Raw genomic sequence first — 20,595 nt, 5'->3', positions numbered from 1 at the left:
TTTTTACATGCTTTCAAACTGCTAGTTGGCAGAAGCTGGGACAAGTAACAGGAGCTCACTCAGTTACACGGCTCTAGGGTTTCAAACTGCCCACCTTTCTGATTGACAAGTTCAGTGTCTTAGCCACTGAGCCACTGTGTTGCTGAGATGTACTGTATCTTTTCTAATTGGACATTCTCGTTTATTTTATACTCTACTGTTTGATAAAGCCTTTGGAACTGAAGTAAAAAGAAAAAAAATCAAGATATAAACACTTTAATACTTTATTGAACCAAAATAAACAGAGGTTTCTTCTGTATATCATACATGAGATGATAATTTATCTTACACTCCAGTGATGATGTATAAAATGCCTGTGTTGCTTCAGATATCTGGCAGCAGTTACCTCAGGAAATCCAGAGGCTAACAGTTTACCGAAAATACCATATATTATAAAATATTAATGGTTTAATGAAGAACAGAACATTGAACACTAGCGGAATTTCATTTTTTTTAAAGGAAATGATTAATATGGGGTGAGACATATTGTTTGTCGGCTTGTTGCCATTTAAAATAGATTGTCAGGGGAAATTCAGCTTAGAGTTTATTATTTGAGCTACATACAGCTTTATACTGAGCATTATTACAACAGTCTTTTATGTATACAGTATTAATATTCACACTGGTTTTATTATGAAGATACACTGAACTTTCTTCTTATATATTTTAATTCTATTTTTTAAAAAATATACAATTACACGTAGTGCTCGGCATACAACTATATTTGGGCCCAAAATTTCCATTGCTAAGCAAGGCAGCTGTTAAGTGAATTTTGCCTTGTTTTATGACCATTCTTACCACGGTTGTTAAGTGAAACATGTTAAGTTGGTTTTAAAGGGAATCTGGCTTCCCCATTAACTTTGTTTGTCAGACAGTCGCGAAAGGTGATCACATGACCCCGGGACACTGCAACTGCAAATGAGTGCCAGTTGCTAAGTGTCCAAATTTTGATCACGTGACCACAGGATGCTACAACAACCTATGGAAAGTTATCACCCAGCCCTCTCCCAGAAAAATGAAATATCCTAGGAAATATTGAATTGCAGAATATTATATTTCCATGGAAGTGAAAAGGAAGAAACATGTTTTAAAAAGACAGAGTAGCTCCCTGCAGCTTCCTGCCCATCCCCCTTTGTCAATGGGCCATTAAGATGCCTAGGCCGGTTCCTTTACATAATAAAGAGTTCTCCCCTTCTGTGCAGCTCCCCTTCAGGCATGATTAGCCTTCACCCACTCACCACATGGCATCTGAGAACTCAACCAAACCTGGATTCAAAACACAGCGTAGAGCAGTGGTTCTCAACCTTCCCAATGCTGTTACCCTTTAATACAGTTCTTCTTGTTGTGGTTACCCCCAACCATAGAGGAGCAGTGTCTCGGTTCCTAAGACCATCGAAAATGTGTGTTTTCTGATGGTCTTAGGCGACCCCTGTGAAAGGGTCGTTCGACCCCCAAAGGGGTCCCGACCCACAGGTTGAGAACCGCTGGCTTAGAGAGTTGCCCCTGCATGGCCCCATGGGAGTGTGACAACCAATCAGAATACAAGCTCAAGATCAAAGGCCAGAGAGGGCATAAAACCAGGGACTTTCAGCATCTCAGCCCTTCCTTCTCTTCTTCTCCACCAACATTGAAGCATGTGATCACCTTTTCTGTTCAGGAGCTCGAGCCAGGTGGTCCTGTCCACCATTAAACCATCTTTCCAAGCAGCCTCCATGTCTCCAGTGTCTTTTTCCCCACTTGGAGCCGAACCCAGAAGGACATTTCTTCCAACAAGCCGTAAATGAACAATCTCATAACTCACTTTTTTTTTCAGTGCCATTGGGACTTTGAATGGTCACTAAATGAATGATTGCATTTCTTTATTTAGAAAAATGGTTAACTTGGGGAATGTAATTTGAGGATTACCTCTGTAGTTTGATGTAGGGAATATTTCATATTGAGCTACCTTCACTATTTCAGTAAGACATTTGCAAATCAGTTGAGAGGATTTTCCAAAACTAGGAAAGGATTGAGCACTTTGCATAAAATAACCTAGCACCCCGATGGCAAACTTATGCCACCTGTGCCGGAAGTGGCACGCAGAGCCATCTCTCTGGGCATGTGAGCCATTACCTGTTGATTTTCCAGGTTCTGGTGTGCTGGCCAGCTGGTTTTCACACACGCGGGACACCTGGAAACTGGAACAGCAGCCACCCGGTGTGCATGTGCGCGCCAGGAAGATGATCTTCCGTTTTCTGGTGCACGCATGTGGCCTGGCAAGTTGCTCTTTACACGTGCTTGCATGCCAGAAACCAGAAGACCAGGCGGCTGGTGCGCATGCCAGAAACTAGAAGATCACTTCCTAGCACGTGCATGAAAGCCAGGTGGCTGCTCTTCAGTTTTCCGGCATGTGCATACGCACTTGTGTACGCCTGTTTCAGCACTCGTTGCCAAAAAGGTTCTCCAACACTGCCCTAACGTCTCCAGAAGGACATGCTGGTTAACTGATTCCACTCTTCATTGACAATGAATATTAAAAAGTGTGTTCATGTTAGCCAGGATTGTTAATTAGAATCAACCCAGAAGATGTTTGAAGAGTTTTGGAAGGGATCTGAGAAGGGATGTCAGACCCTTCTTAATTGTGAAGATTTAGAGGAAAAGGAAGGCACTAAGCAACCATTTTAATTTTCAGCACTTCTGATCTTTTCCTTAGAAACTTGCTGGGGAGTACTTAAACTTAGTAATCAAGTGCTATTTGTTTGTATTACAGTATGAAACCAATTTTGAAACAAATGTAAATGGCTTTTAAATATCAATCTTTATTTTATTAAAACAGTAAAGCATATGGCCCACTAAAAATGGAGCAGCTCAGCAACTGCCTTCCGAAAGTTTCTTTGCTTGCATTTGCTCAGTGGAATTAAAACAGGGGAAAGTATTTTGCATATGTTGAAAACTAGATTCATCTGCGAGCGGTGAATTACTTAGATAATTAAAGTTGCCTGATACAATGAATGGCTTTAAAAAGGAAGAGAAATTGCTTAGACTTAAACACTGTAAGCATGTAATTGCACAGAATGGTATAAATTTATGTAAGCAGTTGTTTCTTTAATCTTAAGTTATACCCTATGTTGTAAACTAAATTTGTCTTGCCCCAGGGTACTGCTAGGAGTGAAGCTGTGTATATTCAATAGCGTTTTTCCTTTGGATAAACAAGATTTAAACCAATCCTGCATCTTGCTTAAAACAAAAAAAGGAACAAATGGTCATTTTTTTGTATTATCTGTTGTGTTGAATATTCAAGCGCTAATTTGACTCTTTCTAGTTTAGAATAGAATAACAGAGTTGGAAGGGACCTTGGAGGTCTTCTAGTCCAACCCCCTGCCCAGGCAGGGAACTCTTCACAACTTCAGACAAATGGTTATCCAACATCTTAAAAACTTCCAATGTTGGAGCATTTACAACTTCTGGAGGCAAATTGATTGTTCTAACTGTCAGGAAATTTCTCCTTAGTTCTAAGTTGCTTCTCTCCTTGATTAGTTTCCACCCATTGCTTCTTGTTCTACCCACCCTCAGGTGCTTTGGAGAATAGTTTGACTCCCTCTTCTTTGCGGCAAGTAGTTTGAAACTATTAAGCTGGGATGGCTGGTCTAGAGAAAAGAAGAACTGGGGGGGGGGGATGATAGCAGTATTCCAGTATTTGAGAGGTTGCCACAAAGAGGAAGGGGTCAATTAAAGGTGCTTTTTCAAGAGGCAACTGGACTTTCTGGTTATTCTTTGAAGACGTTTCACTTTTCCTCCAATAAGCTTCTTCAGCTCAGAAGCTGAAAAAGCTTCTTGGATGAGAAGCGAAACGTCTTCAAAGAAAAACAGGAAAGTCCTCTTGAAAAAGCACCTTTGGGACAACCATGACCTGGATGACTGAGAATCTCCATAGACAGGAGGTGGTTAACTTATTTTCCAAAGCATCAGAGGGCAATAGCAATAGCAGTAGACTTATATACCGCTTCATAGGCCTTTCAGGCCTCTCTAAGCGGTTTACAGAGAGTCAGCATATTGCCCCCAACAATCTGGGTCCTCATTTTACCCACCTCGGAAGGATGGAAGGCTGAGTCAACCCTGAGCCGGTGAGATTTGAACCGCTGACCTGCTGATCTAGCAGTAGCCTGCAGTGCTGCTTTTAACCACTGCGCCACCTTGGCTCATGGGCAGGACAAGAAACAATGGATGGAAACTAATCAAGGAGAGAAACGACCTGAAATTGAGGAGAAACTTCCCCAAAGTGAGAACAATTAACCAGTGGAATGGTTTGTCTTCAGAAGTCAGGGGTGCTGCATCACTGGAGGCTTTTAAGAAGAGACTGGACAGCCAATTGTCTGAAACGGGATAAGTTCTCCTGCTTGAGGTGGGTGGGGGGAGGGGGTTGGACTAGAAGACCTCCAAGGTCCCTTCCTCCTCTATTCTGATTGATATGATGCCAATGTGTTTGTGGGTAGATTCTTCACAACAAAATGCTTTAAAGTATTTAAAGAACCCTCACCACCCTCCAGGCCTTCCGCAAAGCCCTTAAAACCTGGCTGTTCCGACAGGCCTGGGGCTAAAGAGCTTTTGCCCCCCCCCTCGAATGGTATGGTTGTTGTGTGCTTTTAAATTGTGTATTGTTCTGTTCGTCTTTTTTATTCCTTATCTGTACCCCCTCCCTTGACTTGGATTGTGAGCAGCCCTGAGTCCCCTTAGGGGAAAAGGGCGGCATAGAAATATAATAAATTCAATTCAATTCAATTCAATTCAAAGTCTTTGTGAGATCAAAAGCCTGGATGGGGTACGTGTGTGTGTGTATGTGTGTGTGTGTGTGTGTGTGTGTGAAGCCACTTCGAAAAGTCAGCCTTGAAACCTCCCCTCCCCCTCCCCCTGGGCGTGGCTCAAATTAGCCAGGTAGCCGGAACACCTGAATGAAGAAGGCCTGTGAGTAGATTTCTGAGGGAATGGATATAGGTCTGAGGGAAAGGGTGCATTTGCATGGAGGGTGGTGGTGTCTGAAGGGTTGTATATAGGATAAGGATTAAAAACAGGAGGATTTCATGATTTAAACGATTTAAATAGAAGGAAGGTGTGTTGGATATGTTCACTGCCTCGAGTTGTTTGTAAAAAAAAATGGCGGGAAATAAATAAGTAAATACACAAATAATGAAATACATAAACAAACACATAAATAAATAACGTAAATAAGTATTGTGTCTACTTTTGGAAAGAGCAGACAAGGACCCTGATTTCTTTCCCTCCTACGAACGGATAGTGCTTTCTCTCCGTTGCTTCCTCAAAGGTGGGATGCTTGCACTAACTGAAATAGAAGATTGAACCATGTGCTGAAGACCTTGTCAGTTTTAAATAGTTGGGCCATGTCTATTTGCATTGGCTTTTGTTCGTCGGATTCATTTTCGGCGCTTTGACAGCTGCCTTTCCCCCTGCCTTAGTTTACTCCAAGTAACTCTGCCCCCCCCCCCAAAAAAAGTCTGTGTTACATTTAAAATGTTAGCGGAAGCATTTTTTAAGAAACCTGTAATTGAAAAATCTCAAAGGAAATGGATAAAACACAAAAGAGCAACAGTTAATCACGCTAATGAATGCACATCTGAAGCAGGAAAAAAGCTGATTGCCGAGTTTAACACTGCTATTTTTATTCTATATCCATGCATTTAAGTTGACTTTGTTTTGTATCGGCTCCAGGTTTTTTTTGGAAGCCAGCTAGAAATTTGATGAGTCAGGAGAATAAACTGTTTCCAGAAATCCTTAGGACCCAGGCAGACATATTTCCCTGCTGACCTGATGTTGTGTTCCTTACTGGTCTTCCCAATATGTGCTTTGTGACAGGTTTAGAAACGGCAAAATCTTTTGCCCTCCATGGTGCCCATGTCATTCTAGCCTGCCGAAACACCTCAAGAGCGGATGAGGCCGTGCGCCAGATCTTGAAAGAATGGGTAAGGATCTTTGCTTTATGAATATCTAAATTTGTGCTTTAAAGCTTACAAGTGCTCAGAGATTTCTACCTCAAACTCCTAAGCTCCGCACAGGGTGCATAATGTGGAAAAAGATGCCGCTTAAAAATGAGAAATTAAAATGACATTAATAAAATGTAGAGATGTCAGCTGAGCAAATCAGGTAATTATGAGTCACTCAGAGTGAGATGATAGGTAGGTAGGTAGGTAGGTAGGTAGATAGATAGATACTGTGTTTCCCTGAAAATAAGTCAGGGCCTTATTTTCTTTTGACCCCCGAAATAAGCGCTTGGCCTTATTTTCAAGGAGGTCTTATTGTTTTTGAGGTGCAGGAGGCGGCGAGTGTGGTCACCTCATGGCTACTGCTGTGTTGCAATATATTTGGGGAGGGCTTATTTTGGGGGGAGGGCTTATTTTAGCGCACACGCTTAAAAGCCCAATTGGGTTTGTTATCTGGGGAGATCTTATTTTCAGGGAAACAGGGTGGGTAGATAGATAGATAGATAGATAGATAGATAGATAGATAGATAGATAGATAGATAGATAGATAGATAGATAGATAGATAGATAGATAGATAGATAGATAGATAGATAGACAGACAGACAGACAGACAGACAGACAGACACTGTAGATAGATGATATATAGATAGATATACTGTTAGATAAATGAGAGAGAGACAGACAGACAACTACATATACAATAAAAAAAATGCTTGAGCAAATCAGTGTTTTGATTTTGAGCTGGAAAGGAAACAACAACCCTTCAGGCCCTATTTATGGAGGAAATATCACTGTGTTGGATCCCACCATTGAGAAGACTCTCTCTCATTCCTAATATATAATTTCTTTCATTGGAGATGTTTGGAAGAACAAGACACACCCTTACTCTGAGAGAGTTTGTAATTTAAAGTGAAGATTAAATTAACACATTTGGAAGCATAAAATGGAAAAGAGGATAAATACATGATTCCTTTAAAATTTTGATAGGAATACAGGCAGTTGCGAAGTTGAATGTTTGTGTCCAAATTGAAGGAGATACTGATTTAACTTATAATAGATGAAATACAAGCCTTTCTACTGTTACTGGGTGCACTACTAGTAGTGTGGTTTTAAACACATTGGATTTAATGTAATAGTGTGGTAAAATATAATGGAAACCTATGAAAGACACCAGTCTTTGTGAAATGTATTTCAAATGTTTGTATGGAATCTGTCCTGTCAAAATGTTCTTTTGTTCTTTCTGTGGTTGAATTTAGCTTCATTTCATTTGGGGGACCTAGCATACACCATACAATCATCACAACATCCGGTTCTGCTTTCCTAACATGATGCTCTCCATGTGTGATAAAGTAATCAGTGCAATATGAAAGTTGCAATCCCTTGGAAAAAAAAGTTTTTGCATTGCGTTTATTATGAATAGCTTCAAAATAGCTTTCTTTATTAGCTGTTTCTCTCTCCTAATTGTTCACAATACTATTTAATCTTAGAGTACAGTAGCTGGAGTACCTCCGGTCTATCTTTGTAATGGGATTGCTTTGTAATATCTTTGTAATGGGATTGCTGTTGTTTATTGAGAAGGACTAATTAACTTTGATGATGCCACTAATATTATGGCACTTTGACAATACCTCAGATTTATGACTCAGTAAAATACATAAATGAAATGCAGGTGCTGAAGCAGAAAGAATAAGTTGTTACTGAACTTTAATTACTTGAATTGCATAAGTAGGAGTGAATTAGTTCAGAATTTACATCAGTTGGAAGTAATCTTGGAAGGAATATAAATAAAAGCTACTTAAACTGAAAAAAGGCAATTTTATTTGCAATCAATTTATGGTCTGAATCTAATAGAAAGACAGTTTTTTAAAAATTCTTTGTCAAGTGTATTTGTGTTGGTTTGTCAATGCTTTCTGTTGAGAGTCTATTGATATAATGGATTTCTCTTCAAAGTATCTTTTATTTAAATTGTATGGCTGCCACCAATGGCAGACTAGCTTTGATGCCATGGGTTAGTCTATTTTGACTGCCAAAGGTTGCATTAACTAGCACTTGAAATGAGAGCCTTAAAATTATAGGAACAGCATCTTAAGATGACACAGAAAACTGCAAGAGAGGGTAATTGAAAGAGTAACACAAAATCCACTAGCTCAGAGTATAACAACTGGAATTGCAAACATGTTTTTAAAGAGATTCATGAAATGCAAACTGCACAAATTAGACAAACATCTTGCTCCTTTTGTGGCAAAATTAATCTCGTTAGAGGAAATTAAGCATGAAAGTGATCTTTTGTAAAGATGCAACACTACATAGAGCCATACCTTCCAAACATTTCTGTTGCATTCCAAGAAACAAGATGCTTTGTGGAAAATATTTTATTATTCTTAGACTTCTATGCCACCCATCTCTCTGAGACTATTCTAGGTGTAAAAGGTAAAGGTTCCCCTCACACATATGTGATAGTCGTTCCTTACTCTAGGGGGTGGTGCTCATCTCTGTTTCAAAGCCGAAGAGCCAGTGCTGTCCGAAGATGTCTCCGTGGTCAGCAAGGAACGCTGTTACCTTCCCACCAAAGGTGGTTCCTATTTTTTCTACTTGCATTTTTTACCTGCTTTTGAACTGCTAGGTTGGCAGAAGCAGGGACAAGTAACGGGAGCTCACTCGGTTACGTGGCACTAGGAATTCGAACTGCTGAATGGCTGACCTTTCCGATTGACAAGCTCAGCGTCTTAGCCACTGAGCCACCGCGTCCCATGATTCTAGGTGGTTTACAGTCAAACAATTAAAATGCCATACAAAACATTGGAACATTAAAATATGCATTTTTGGGCTCTACTTCTGGGACATGCTCCACATACATTTGAGTTGCCATCAGTTCATGTGGCCATCTTTTCATGTACCAATTGTCTTTATTCTTAGGGAACATCAGATAATATTGAATCTGCATAATAGCATCCTAAAGAAAGGATATGCAAAACATATATATGAAACAGAAGATTACCCTCTCACTCTTCCAAGCCTTACAACTGTTTGTGTATATTTCTTTCTCTCTGTCCAAATTCAGTAATAATAAATAGTCTATTGGGACGCGGTGGCTCAGTGGCTAAGACACTGAGCTTGTCGATCAGAAAGGTTGGCAGTTCGGCCGTTTGAATTCCTAGCGCCATGTAATGGAGTGAGCTCCCGTTACTTGTCCCAGCTTCTGCCAACCTAGCAGTTCAAAAGCATGTAAAAATGCAAGTAGAAAAATAGGAACAACTTTTGGTGGGAAGGTAACAGCGTTCCGTGCGCCTTTGGTATTTAGTCATGCCGGCCACATGACCATGGAGATGTCTTTGGACAGCGCTGGCTCTTCGGCTTTGAAACAGAGATGAGCACCACCCCCTAGAGTTGGGAACAACTAGCACATATGTGCCAGGGGAACCTTTACCTTACCTTCAAATAATCTATTAGGGTAAAATGTTTAATGGAGTAAAACCCAAATTGATAGATTTCTAGCTGCAGTTGTATTTGAGAATTTGGTCATAATTTAGAACTGCATGTTAATTTCTTGGCTGCAAAAACCTGAGCCCACCTCTTCCTCCAAGAAGAAAATTAGAATTTCAGATCTTTGATACATTTTAATCAAAAATACATTGTCAAGCATAAATCTCTCAGCAATAGCCAAGGCCCTAAAGCAGTCGGGGTGGCTGGGAATTATCAATACTTTGCAAAGAAGGGAACGGTTGTTCCAATTCGCTTGATTGACTTTAAGACTTAATGAAAAACACTCCAGTAGAGTTTGTAAACACGTTTGCTCATGAGACTGCCGAAATCCTATGCCACAAGCTATAGAAATCAGCTGGGCTATTCCCTATTATATTACATTGACATCATTGAATGAAAGAGTAATGATTGAGCAGGGTTTCATAGCTCCCATTTGTAGGTATTTCCTTAATGAAGACTTCAGAAAATATGCAATGTGATGAGATTGCATCTAATGGATCACAAGCAGAAAGAAAAATAAATGTTAGCACTGCTTGTCAATCATTAAAGGACTGAAGAGTTCTACAACAAAGGTGTAGATGTATAGATGTGGCATAAAGCATCTGTATAGTGCAAGGAATGTTGACTTAAAGAACACCTTAGGATCCAACTCTCTAGGTACAAGTAACTAGACCCAGACTTGAAGAGTTCAAGTAGGAACTCTTACATAGGTATCTTCTCAGACTAATGGTTTGAACCTAGGTGAAACTAGATAAAGTTCAATAACACTTAAGAGGGGTCAGACTTTGCCTTCCTATGCTCATGTAGGGATTCCAGACTAATTTCTTGCTTGACTCTTCCTCTTGGCTTGGCCAGTATCTCTCCTACAAGCTCGTTGTCTTAAAATGGTGAGTAACTAAGCTGGAATTCTTAATCTTCTCTTGTGGCCCATCTACCTAGACATATGATAAAGTCTACACCCACTTCCCTTTGTCTATTTGTGGAACCCATGCATTTGTAACTCACTTCTATTAAACCGTGTATGCCATTTAAATGACTTCCTCACTTATTCAGGGAAATCAAGTCTCTGAAATGGTGAGCAGGCTGCAAATAGTGTTTTTCTTTTTCTGGTAGAAATAAAATCGAGATAAATTGGGTCCCCGAACTAGCTGTGGAGCTGGTGAACAATATGGGATGTATCCCATTAAACGTTATGCAATGAAAATGGATAAAATTGTCCCCTGGAGGAGCAGCGGGTATCTGCAACATGATACTTTCAATATCCTGTGATTTTAGATATATGTCCCATTGCATTCTCTTTTGGTTATAATCATTCATTATGAAGTATATGAATAAATTGTAGTTAGCTAATAAAATCACTGACAAAAGTATGGCTAGACAGCACCAGGCAAGAAGGTACGGTAATCACCAGTCAGGGTCTGTCTTCGCTTCTTATAATCCTTTATAGGATAAAAGCAGCGGGGAAGATTGACTCTGCTTTTAGATAGAGGCAGGAACATCAACCAACAGTAGTAATATTTTCTTCATGTGATATTTGGTTTATTCTTCACTCCTTCATCTGGTCCTCCTTGATAGATAATGCAAATCATTTTCGGTGCAGAAAGAATGCCATCTCCTTCAGTTTGCTTTCATACATGAGAAAAGGGTATAGAGTTGAGGTAGTCCACAACTTACAACCATTTGTTTAGCAGCCATTCAAACAGAACTGAAGAAAGTGACTTAAAATCAGTCCTTGCATTTATAACTGTTGTAGCATCCCCTATGGCCAAAATCCAGATGTTTGGTGATCAGCATGTGTTTATACTGGTTGCGGAATCCAGGATGTCCATATGATGCCCATTTGTGATCAGCTGACTTCTGACAAGCAAAATCAAATGGTGGGGGAAGGCAGATTCATTGAATAACCACACAATTATCTTAACGACTGCAGTGATTTTGCTTGGCAGGAATCACAAAACTGGGCACGACTCAGCTAACAGCTGCCTTTCTTGGCAGCAAAAAATTGTGATCTTGAGTTGTGGTCGTAAAGGTGTTCTTGCTTTATTTTTCAATGCCTCAAATGGCAGAACATTATCCTGACAGAATTTTGTATGAAATTTGGCACTATAGTGTCACATCCAACGATTCTGCAGCAAAGAAATCTGTCCAGGTTTAAAATAAAATGACAGATTAAAATGATACAGATAATGTAAGAAATAGTATAAGGCGTCATTCCCCTCCCCCCTTTCCCCTTCCCCAATTTTGGTCTTATTGCTATAATATTCCCATCAGCATTTGGAACACCTGAAACATTCAGCCAAGTGATTTATAAAGAAACAATTAAAACAATTCAACAGCTTCCCAAACTTGGATGAACTATTGAGGTACGTGTTTTTCTCCTTGCACGATAAACATATGGTATGAATTTTCTTTCTCTCATTACAGATGCTGAGAGAAGGGGGAAGACAAATATTTATAGTGTGCTCGTGTTTTACAGTAAAAACACTGCTCAATTTGTTTATACAGTTCCACTGTTACAGTTTTTATGGTTAGTAGTGAAACCACTGTAAAATAAGAGTCTGGATTATATAGCAGATGTGGTGAGCCTCTTCTACTCCAATAGAACAAGCTACCCATCAATGAATTGTTAAATCAATGTTCTGAGAAGGGCTGAACTATTTTCACACATTTGTTTTTGTATGTCTTTAGACATGCACCATCATGATAATCTACTTGTGGATTAATGGCTCAAATAAACATAGCTAATTTCTTAAAAGGGACGTGGTGGCTCAGTGGCTAAGATGCTGAGCTTGTCAATCAGAAAGGTCAGCAGCTTGGCAGTTCAAGTCCCCAGCACAGCGTAACGGAGTGAGCTCCCATTACTTGTCCCAGCTTCTGCCAACCTAGCAATTTGAAAGCATGTAAAAAATGCAAGTAGAACAATAGGAACCACCTTTGGTGGGAAGGTAACAGAGGCCGGTGATGCGCCCCTCTACGCAAGTGACATCAAGTTGACCACGACTACCCAGTCACATGACCACCTAGCCATGCCCACCCAGCCAGTCATTAGGCAGATCATATTAGTGGTCCGCAGGATTTAAAATTATGAATTTAGTGATCCAAAAGCTTGGGGACCCCTGGACTTGAAGACTTCCAAGGTCCCTTCCAATCCATTCTGTGTTCTATGTATTTGACGTTCAAGACTTGTTTTTTAGAGTCTTAATCCTGTTGTTTTGCAGGATTCAAGTCTTTCATAGAAATACGTTTATGTCCCTAGCTCTGTTCACCATCTATAATCATCTCCTCATGAAGGTTCTCATCCTGCATTAATGTTCTGGTTTTGTAATAGTTTGGGGGTAATAAATTGCCACTACAGTAAATTCTATTAATGTAAAAGGTCAACGTAGCTCATGGTAAATACTTTACTGAGTGTTTATAGTACACTTCATACTTTACATGATTCCCTTTCTAATTCTGCTTATCTTTTCATTCCAATTCCCCAAAGGATATATAAAAGAACCCCTAAAGAGAGTAATTACTGCTCTACTTCTTAACCAACCCTTCCTTCCACCCTAAGAAGTCTGAGCTGTTTTTTAACGAAGGCAGTTTTAAATAAAAATGCAAATGGGCTGCTTTGTAACCACATTATTTACTCACCTAGCCTCTTATTACCATGTTTGTATTGTCGGCAAACACTATTTACAGTCTTGTAGAAATTAACATTACTGGTCCAGAGGAAAGATTGTTAAGGAAAAGTTGTGCTTTGGAACCAATTAGGATGAACGCAGCCTCCATTATGGCTCTTGGGAGATTGTACAAGCTTTGCGTTGTCAAATAATAACATTAGCCTGGAATGTGCCAACAGATCCACTATAATTATATCATTGGCCTTATTTCGCTTCGGCAGAAATTTCCACTGTTTGCATTTAGCAACGAGGCAGAAGAAGTTCCAGAGAGCATCTTATTATTAATGCTGTGATTATTTTCCAAGTAGAAAATCATGGAGGAGGAGGGGGAAAAAAAAGAAGTACTCAGATCCATTTGGTTTGGATTAATATTCTTTTGAGTCTTTGAAACTCATAGATTTATGTGGACTTCCCTTATTGGAAAAAAAAGGAATTACCAATCAACAGAATTAAAAGAACATTGAAGTCAAATTGGACTTTTAATAGTCATGAAATTTTCTTGGTGGCAGTCTGGTTTGACATATATTCTTTGCGGGAGTTGTTGTTGTTCTTCTTCTTCTTCTTCTTCTTCTTCTTCTCCTCCTCCTCCCCCTCCCCCTCCCCCTCCCCCTCCCCCTCCCCCTCCCCCTCCCCCTCCCCCTCCCCCTCCTCCTCCTCCTCCTCCTCCTCCTCCTCCTCCTCCTCCTGCCATATCCATCATCGGACGTTGGCCATAATGTTGGCAATCCTATTTTTATCAACAAAAAAGTGCTGTTGAGTTTTGTCCAAACCAGTCCTTTAGGTTTTGAAGCCATGATGTTCTTCTTCTGCCTGGACCTCATTTGCTTTCAATCTTTCCTTGGAGGAATAAGTGAAGTATGGCGTGTTTTTCTGGGTGTCCCTACCCAATCTAGGCTGCAGTTCTGATGTTCTTGATGCTTTGCCACTCAAGAACTAACCAGGTTTGACCCGTATTAATTTTCAGCAGCAGACAAAATTGGCCAGCTGCTGTTTCTTGCACCTTCTTATGGTGAAAGCTTGAAAATCTGACACGATAACAACTTTTCTTGCTTTTTTTTGGTATGGTTTCTGCTCTTTCCTAAACTGGGTGAAGCTTCCGTACTTTGACAAGTCAGCCCAAGAGCCAGATTCATTTTTCATTAAAACGTGCACAACTGAATTTGTATCCTCCTTGTATATAAAAAATAACTAATTTGAATATATTCTATAGTTTTTGTAATGAGGTAATAAAAAAAAGAACCTTGAGTCATTCAGCCTCAACTTAATAACAAGTAAATATTGACAAGTTGCTGAGTCTTTCTGGCATTGGATTCTCATTGTGAAATGGGAATAATAGCGGTGTATTCCATGCAGGTCAATGATGTGAATCTGTGCTACTTTTAGGGAGTATCTTTATTATAATCATAGATGGATGGATGGATGGTTTAATTGATTAGTCTTAAGAACATATACAAAAATAAATTAATAATAAAATCTTGTGACCAATAAGACCAATAAGTGCAAGAGGTAGTCAGTGTCCACTCTCTTCCTCCCTTCCTTCCTCCCTTCCTTCCTTCCTTCCTTTCTTCTCTCTCTCTCTCTTTGTCTGTTTCTCCCTCTCCCTTTGTCTGTTTCTCTCTCTCTCTCCCTCCCTCCCTCCCTCCTTCCCTCTATTTCTTTCTTTCTTTCTTTCTTTCTTTCTTTCTTTCTTTCTTTCTTTCTTTCTTTCTTTCTTTCTTTCTTTCTTTCTTTCTTTCTTTCTTTCTTTCTTTCTCTTACTAGTATTTGGCAAAGTATTAAATGGGGCCAGATTGGTGTTATTCGTGTAGTGGAAGATATAACTATCCATTCATAATGAACTCTGGAAATACGAAAATCTTTACATTTTCTTTTATTTTGTCCTGCTTTATGTGCTGGGTGGAAGCATTTCACAAACCTATGTTACTGATTGTGCTATAGGGGGAAGTGTATATTGCTTCTGAATGCAGAGCCCTATCCTATTTAAAATTTATTTGGGCTTCAGAGGTGATTTGCCATCTGAGCACTTTGGGCCATGAAAGTGTTGGGAATCTTACACACAAAGGAGAAAAGGACATTTGGAGAAAGCCAGAGTGAGCAGTGATCTGTGTACTTCTGCGATTCTTTATTCTCAAGACATATTTATAAGGAATATTAGATTAGAAATGCAATCTAAATTGTTCCCATTTTTGTACAAGGCCTCTATTAATCTAACCTAGTTAAGGATTCTCAGTGCATCATTTTTTGTGGGAACAGTTTTATTACTTGGTGTATAACTTTATAAGGGGGTGGTAAAAATAAGTTATTGTGTGCTCTGCTTGTCCAGAGTTGTTTTTGCTTGGCCTTATTTCACTTGAGATCGCTGAGATAAAGCCTCATGGTTAAATTTGATTGTGGAAACCCAGTATTTTTATTAAACAATCTTGTGATTGAAGAGCCAGCAAGAGATTACTAGATTTTGTTTTGTGCTGTTCAAATCAAGCAAATTCCAAGCACTCTTTGAAAATTCCGTAGAGAATATAGTCAAGGAAAAGAAATAATATTTGATTATGCTTATCTTATTTGAAAAGCTCAGTTTTCACTTTATCCTGGGTATCCAAATATTGGTTAATTGTTAAAACAGTCATTCCTTTTTATCTATTAAGGTCATCTCAGTACTAACAGTAAATCTGTGAATGAGAGAATGTGCTTTGCAATTCACAATTATTGTTTTTTTTTGGGGGGGGGGTTGGGGCTGATAACAAACGATATTATTGAAATACTGCAAAGTTATTGTTGAGTTTGCTGACTGCTCTTCACTGGTTATACCTGACCCAAACCAATATCTTTGCCAGTTGGACACTGCAGATGAAAAACAATTAATCCCAGAAGTATCAGATTTCATAGAGTTGGAAAGTACCATGCGGAAATTCAAATTAAAATGTCTGTAATGGATGGTATTATGGCTTCTGCTTGAATGCATTTGTTGGAGGAAACCCACCTCCTTTCTGTTTAATTGGTAGGATTGGCAGATTGCTTTATTGTTAGATTTTTTTTTCTAATATCCAATTGCTTTATTGTAATTTCAGTTCAGTCTTCACTAACTTGCTCACCACAGAAGACAGGCAAGAATACAATGGCCATGTTCCATTTTCTTCCTTCCTCCCTCCCTCCCACCCACCTCCCTCCCTCCTCTGAACACTCTCATTGCGATTCCTGGTACCAATTTCTTTGATGCCAGTTAAAGTGTTAAGATAAGACAGTACTTGAGATAGTAGCTGTATCATTGCAAAATAAAGTAGTCTTATTAGTTACAAGCAGGGACAAGGTGGCTCAGTGGCTAAGACGCTGAACCTGTCGATCAGAAAGGCAGTTCGGTGGTTCAAATCCCTAGTGTCGCGTAACAAAGTGAGCTCCGCTATTTGTCCCAGCTTCTGCCAACTTAGCAGTTTGAAAGCATGTAAAAATGCAAGTAGAAAAATAGGAACAACCTTTGGTGGGAAGGTAACAGCGTTCCGTAACCTTTCTCACAATGCTGGACTCCTTCAGTTTGCAATCATTTAGTATCCCAAGATTTTTGTTAGAACTATATACACAAGATAGGAGTTGATACTTAATTGTTAATATTTGTGGATTTGATTTTTGAACTTTGCATTTGTTTTGGTTAAATGTTCACCTTTCACTCCTCTAACATATTAGAATTATTTAATCCAATTATTTAATCCAATTATTCAGATGGCCACATTATTAAGTATCCTTTCCAACTTTCTGTCAACTGTAGACTTGGTAAGCATTCTTTCCATCTCTTCATCCAAGTCCTTAATAACAATACAAGTGAGAAATAAACTTTATTATGGTCTTAGACTAGCAATAATTAACAACAGTATTAATAGTAATGGGATTGGGATTGAAGCTTGTTGCACCCAACTCAGTACCTCTTGTTACCGTGTTTTCCCAAAAATAAGACAGCGTCTTCTTTTCCTTTGAACCCCGAAATAAGCACTTGGCCTTATTTTCAGGAAGGTCTTATTATTTTTCAGGTTCAGGTAGCTGCGAGCGTGGTCACCTCATGGCTGCTGCTGTGTTGCAATATTTTGACGGGGGGTTATTTTTTGGGGAGGGCTTATTTTAGCACATGTGCTCAAAAGCCTGATTGGGCTTATTATCCGGGGAGGTCTTATTTTCAGAGAAACAGGGTAGTTTGATGAGGAGCTCTTAATGAATGCTCTAAATATCATTTTTGAGGTATCTATGAATAGCTTAAAATTTTCAAGGTGTCTAGACTCAGATCTTGTTTTCTAATAACAACATTATAGGTTATGTTATGCTTTGCTGAGTTCAAGCAATATTATCTGTATACCACTCTACTGCAGAAGTTACTAATGAAGAAATGAGAAATAGCCTGGAAGACTCATTCTTGATAAATTTATGCTGACATCCAGTTATTACTGTGCTGTTTCAAGCCACTCAGAGAAGTATCCCCATACAATGCATGCTAGAATCAGTCCAGACACCATTATTAGATTTATTGGTCCAAGATTCCCTTGGACCTCTTATTTCTCCTCAGTGAAAATAGGGATGCATTTCCCCTTCATTAGCACTTAAATTCTGCAGCTTTTCTCAAAGATAATGTAGACTATGATCTGGCTTGTTCACTATTTCAGGATTCAATTTTGCTTCTGCATATATTTAACACATTCAGTTTACAACTCCATTTTTAATATTATATAAAACTTCAGAATTAATGCTAAAATATGTTGCTTCACTGTTAATCTTTTCTGCTTTTCTTTTCCTTTTTTGGAGAACTTAAAAGCTTGCATGGTTTCTTCTTGTGTGTATATTCATAAATGCCATATTGGTTGACCAACATACTAAGGTACAGAATAATGTTGCAGGATCCAGTCTGGATTGAGCACTGGGATGAGAGGTTTAGTTTTCCCAGCTGTCATCTGCCACCTTGTGCTCACTTGTGCGACGCTGCTTGTGGTGACAGACTGACATGAACTATAGGGAAGGGGAAATGCGTGGGAAAATGAAAGTAAGTTCTGTGCCTTCTTGAGAGGCTGCCTCAAGGTCACCCAGCTGGAAGGAGGAGGGAGCTGCATACCAAACTGCGGACCGACCATTATGAAAACATGTTGCCTGAACCTGATTGGTTACACTGGGGTAGGCAGCAAGAGACAGTTAAGGGATGAAAAAGTAAATCTTAGGGATTTTGGCATGCGATTCTCAGTTTTGGCTTTGCATTATTGCAAAACAGTCGATTTCTAATAAATTACTCCTTTCTTAACAAATGGAGCTGTAGAAAGTTAGCCCGCACCCCTCTCCTGGAAGAATGAAATATTTTAGGAATTATTAAAAAGGCAGAATATTATATTTCCCTAAAGATAGAAATGGAGAAACATGCTCTTGGAAAGCAGCCCCCACCTTTCTTAAAAGCCCTCAGCAGATGTCAGCACTTAAGAGATAAAGAGATAGATATCTCTAGTCATAAGCAAATACTGCAGGCAGAAATCCGTTCAAGACAGGATATTTTGAAATTTCCCACAGCAAGTTCTGAACAAAGATAGGATTGGCCCTCAGCCACAATAGGAATTGCCTAATGCCCCTTCATTGTATCAGCAGTCCAAACTTCAACCAAACTTAGGTCAGACAAAAACATGGCCCCAAGGGAGTCTGACAACAGCCAATAGAATACATGTTCTTGCACAGGAACAGGAAGCTCAAGTTCAAAGCCCAAGAGAAGGCATAAAAACCCCTTACCCTCCACACCATGTGGTGAGCTACCCAGAATCATATGTGCTTGGTGGTTCTGCTTCATCAATAAATGGACCATCTTTCCAATCAGTCTCCAGCCTCCATTTTGTCTCCAGTGCCTTTCTCTGGCTTGGGACTGAACCAGATGGATATTTCTTCCAATGGAGCCAAGGATAATTTCTGTTTAGAGGCTTAAGTTGTGGCAGGTCTGACAACAGCTTTCAGACTTTCTGTTGGAGCCTACCAGGTTGGACCGGTTCGACTGAGTAGTTAGTAACTTGGCCTGCCACCCCGAACTAGTTCTCTTGGCGGCACCTAATGAGCCACCATCTTGTTTTTTGCTTCTGCGCATGTGCAGAGCATTTTTTTTTAGTACTGCACATGTGTGTACAGCATGTCCCTGAGCAAACTGGCAGTAGCAGCAGCCGGAACTCACCCCTGGTTGGAGCCCATCCTCAGGGAACTTCTCTCTAGCAGAGTGACTTTGCTAGAGAGAGGTTGCTTGAGGATGGGCTCCAGCATGAGTCCAAAAGCTTGGAAGACTAAACCTCTGGTCCTGGTGACCGTCCCAGATTGGATCTTGGCATATTGGTTGACTCGAATAAATTCTCTGACTCTGACGTTTTTCCCCTTTAGGGACAGACATAGCTATGTGTTCTTTGTTCAACACATTTTCAAAGGATTATTCAGGGCAAGGAAATTCTACAGCATTCTAGACCAAACATACATAGACCTTACTTTCATGAAGGAACTTGAAAGAAGATGGAGCTGGGTATGGTTCTTACGGCTTTTCTGAAAATGTATATGAGAAGGAAAAATGCAAATTGAATAATGTGGCTGTATCAACATCATCTAAGTAATTTGGCATCTGAAACAGATTTTGTATCTAAATAAAGTTCAGCCACTTTGAAGTTTCTCCCACATATTTTTCTTTTAAGAGATTTTTGCAGTTGCTTCTTGACTTCTGATGAGCTTATTGATCAGTGACAGACGCTATTCTTGGGCGTCTCTTGTTAAGGAGTTGAGTAAACTGAAATCTCAGAACTGTTTCTTTTTATGCCACTGACAGTAAGTATGCTTGTTTTTACCTTTGTCATGTTTAATATTCTGTGGTAACAAAAACAAGCATAAATGTATGCACTTGCTTCTAATTAATTTGTATAATTATGTTTTATAATCTAGGTGCTTGGAAAGCCAGAATTCAGTACACCTCATTATTGTGTTGCAGCTAATAAAAAGAAAATAGATTGAAATAAATCGTTAAAAACTAACTTTAATTGTTAAGCATGGGTTAGCGGTAAATTATATCTTTGTGAAGTTTATTTTTAATTTTGCAGTGCTGCAGATTTGCGGTACATACCAATTAGTGCAGTTATTCTAAATAATCTTGAATTAATTACAGTAAATGTTAAATGTTATTTCTTTGACAATTAAAATTGCAGTGCTGAGTTAAGATTTTAAAAAGTGCCACTAGTAATAAAGGAGGAGATGAAACTAGGTGATACCAATAGAGCTGACCTCAAACTTATTCTGAAGACGTTCCATTTAGCCAACTGGGATATAATGCAATACAATCGATTTAGTACAGATTCAGCCTTTATAGTACATCAACCTGTTCCAATTTTTAATGTGATGGCTGTGACCCAAGTTGGGCTGATGTCAAAAAGTTAAGTAGGGTTGAACCTGGTTAATATTTGGATGG

The 20,595-nt window shown here is 39.4% G+C and overlaps 1 protein-coding gene across 3 annotated transcripts in view; it reads left to right on the top strand.

The window, feature by feature from the left end:
- WWOX (WW domain containing oxidoreductase) overlaps positions 1-20,595 on the top strand; it is a 576,922-nt gene that overhangs the window by 30,043 nt on the left and 526,284 nt on the right. For all 3 annotated transcript variants that reach the window (XM_087728466.1, XM_087728467.1, XM_087728468.1), the window contains exon 5: positions 5,887-5,993. In XM_087728466.1, coding sequence (XP_087584592.1) covers positions 5,887-5,993 — 107 coding nt within the window. The remainder of the gene's footprint in view (positions 1-5,886; positions 5,994-20,595) is intronic.

Source organism: Thamnophis sirtalis, unplaced genomic scaffold (assembly GCF_051295495.1).
Source record: "Thamnophis sirtalis isolate CommonGarterSnake01/CBP01778 unplaced genomic scaffold, rThaSir2_p1.2 scaffold_14, whole genome shotgun sequence".
Lineage (NCBI taxonomy): Eukaryota > Metazoa > Chordata > Lepidosauria > Squamata > Natricidae > Thamnophis > Thamnophis sirtalis.
This window is presented reverse-complemented; position numbering and strand designations above follow the sequence as displayed.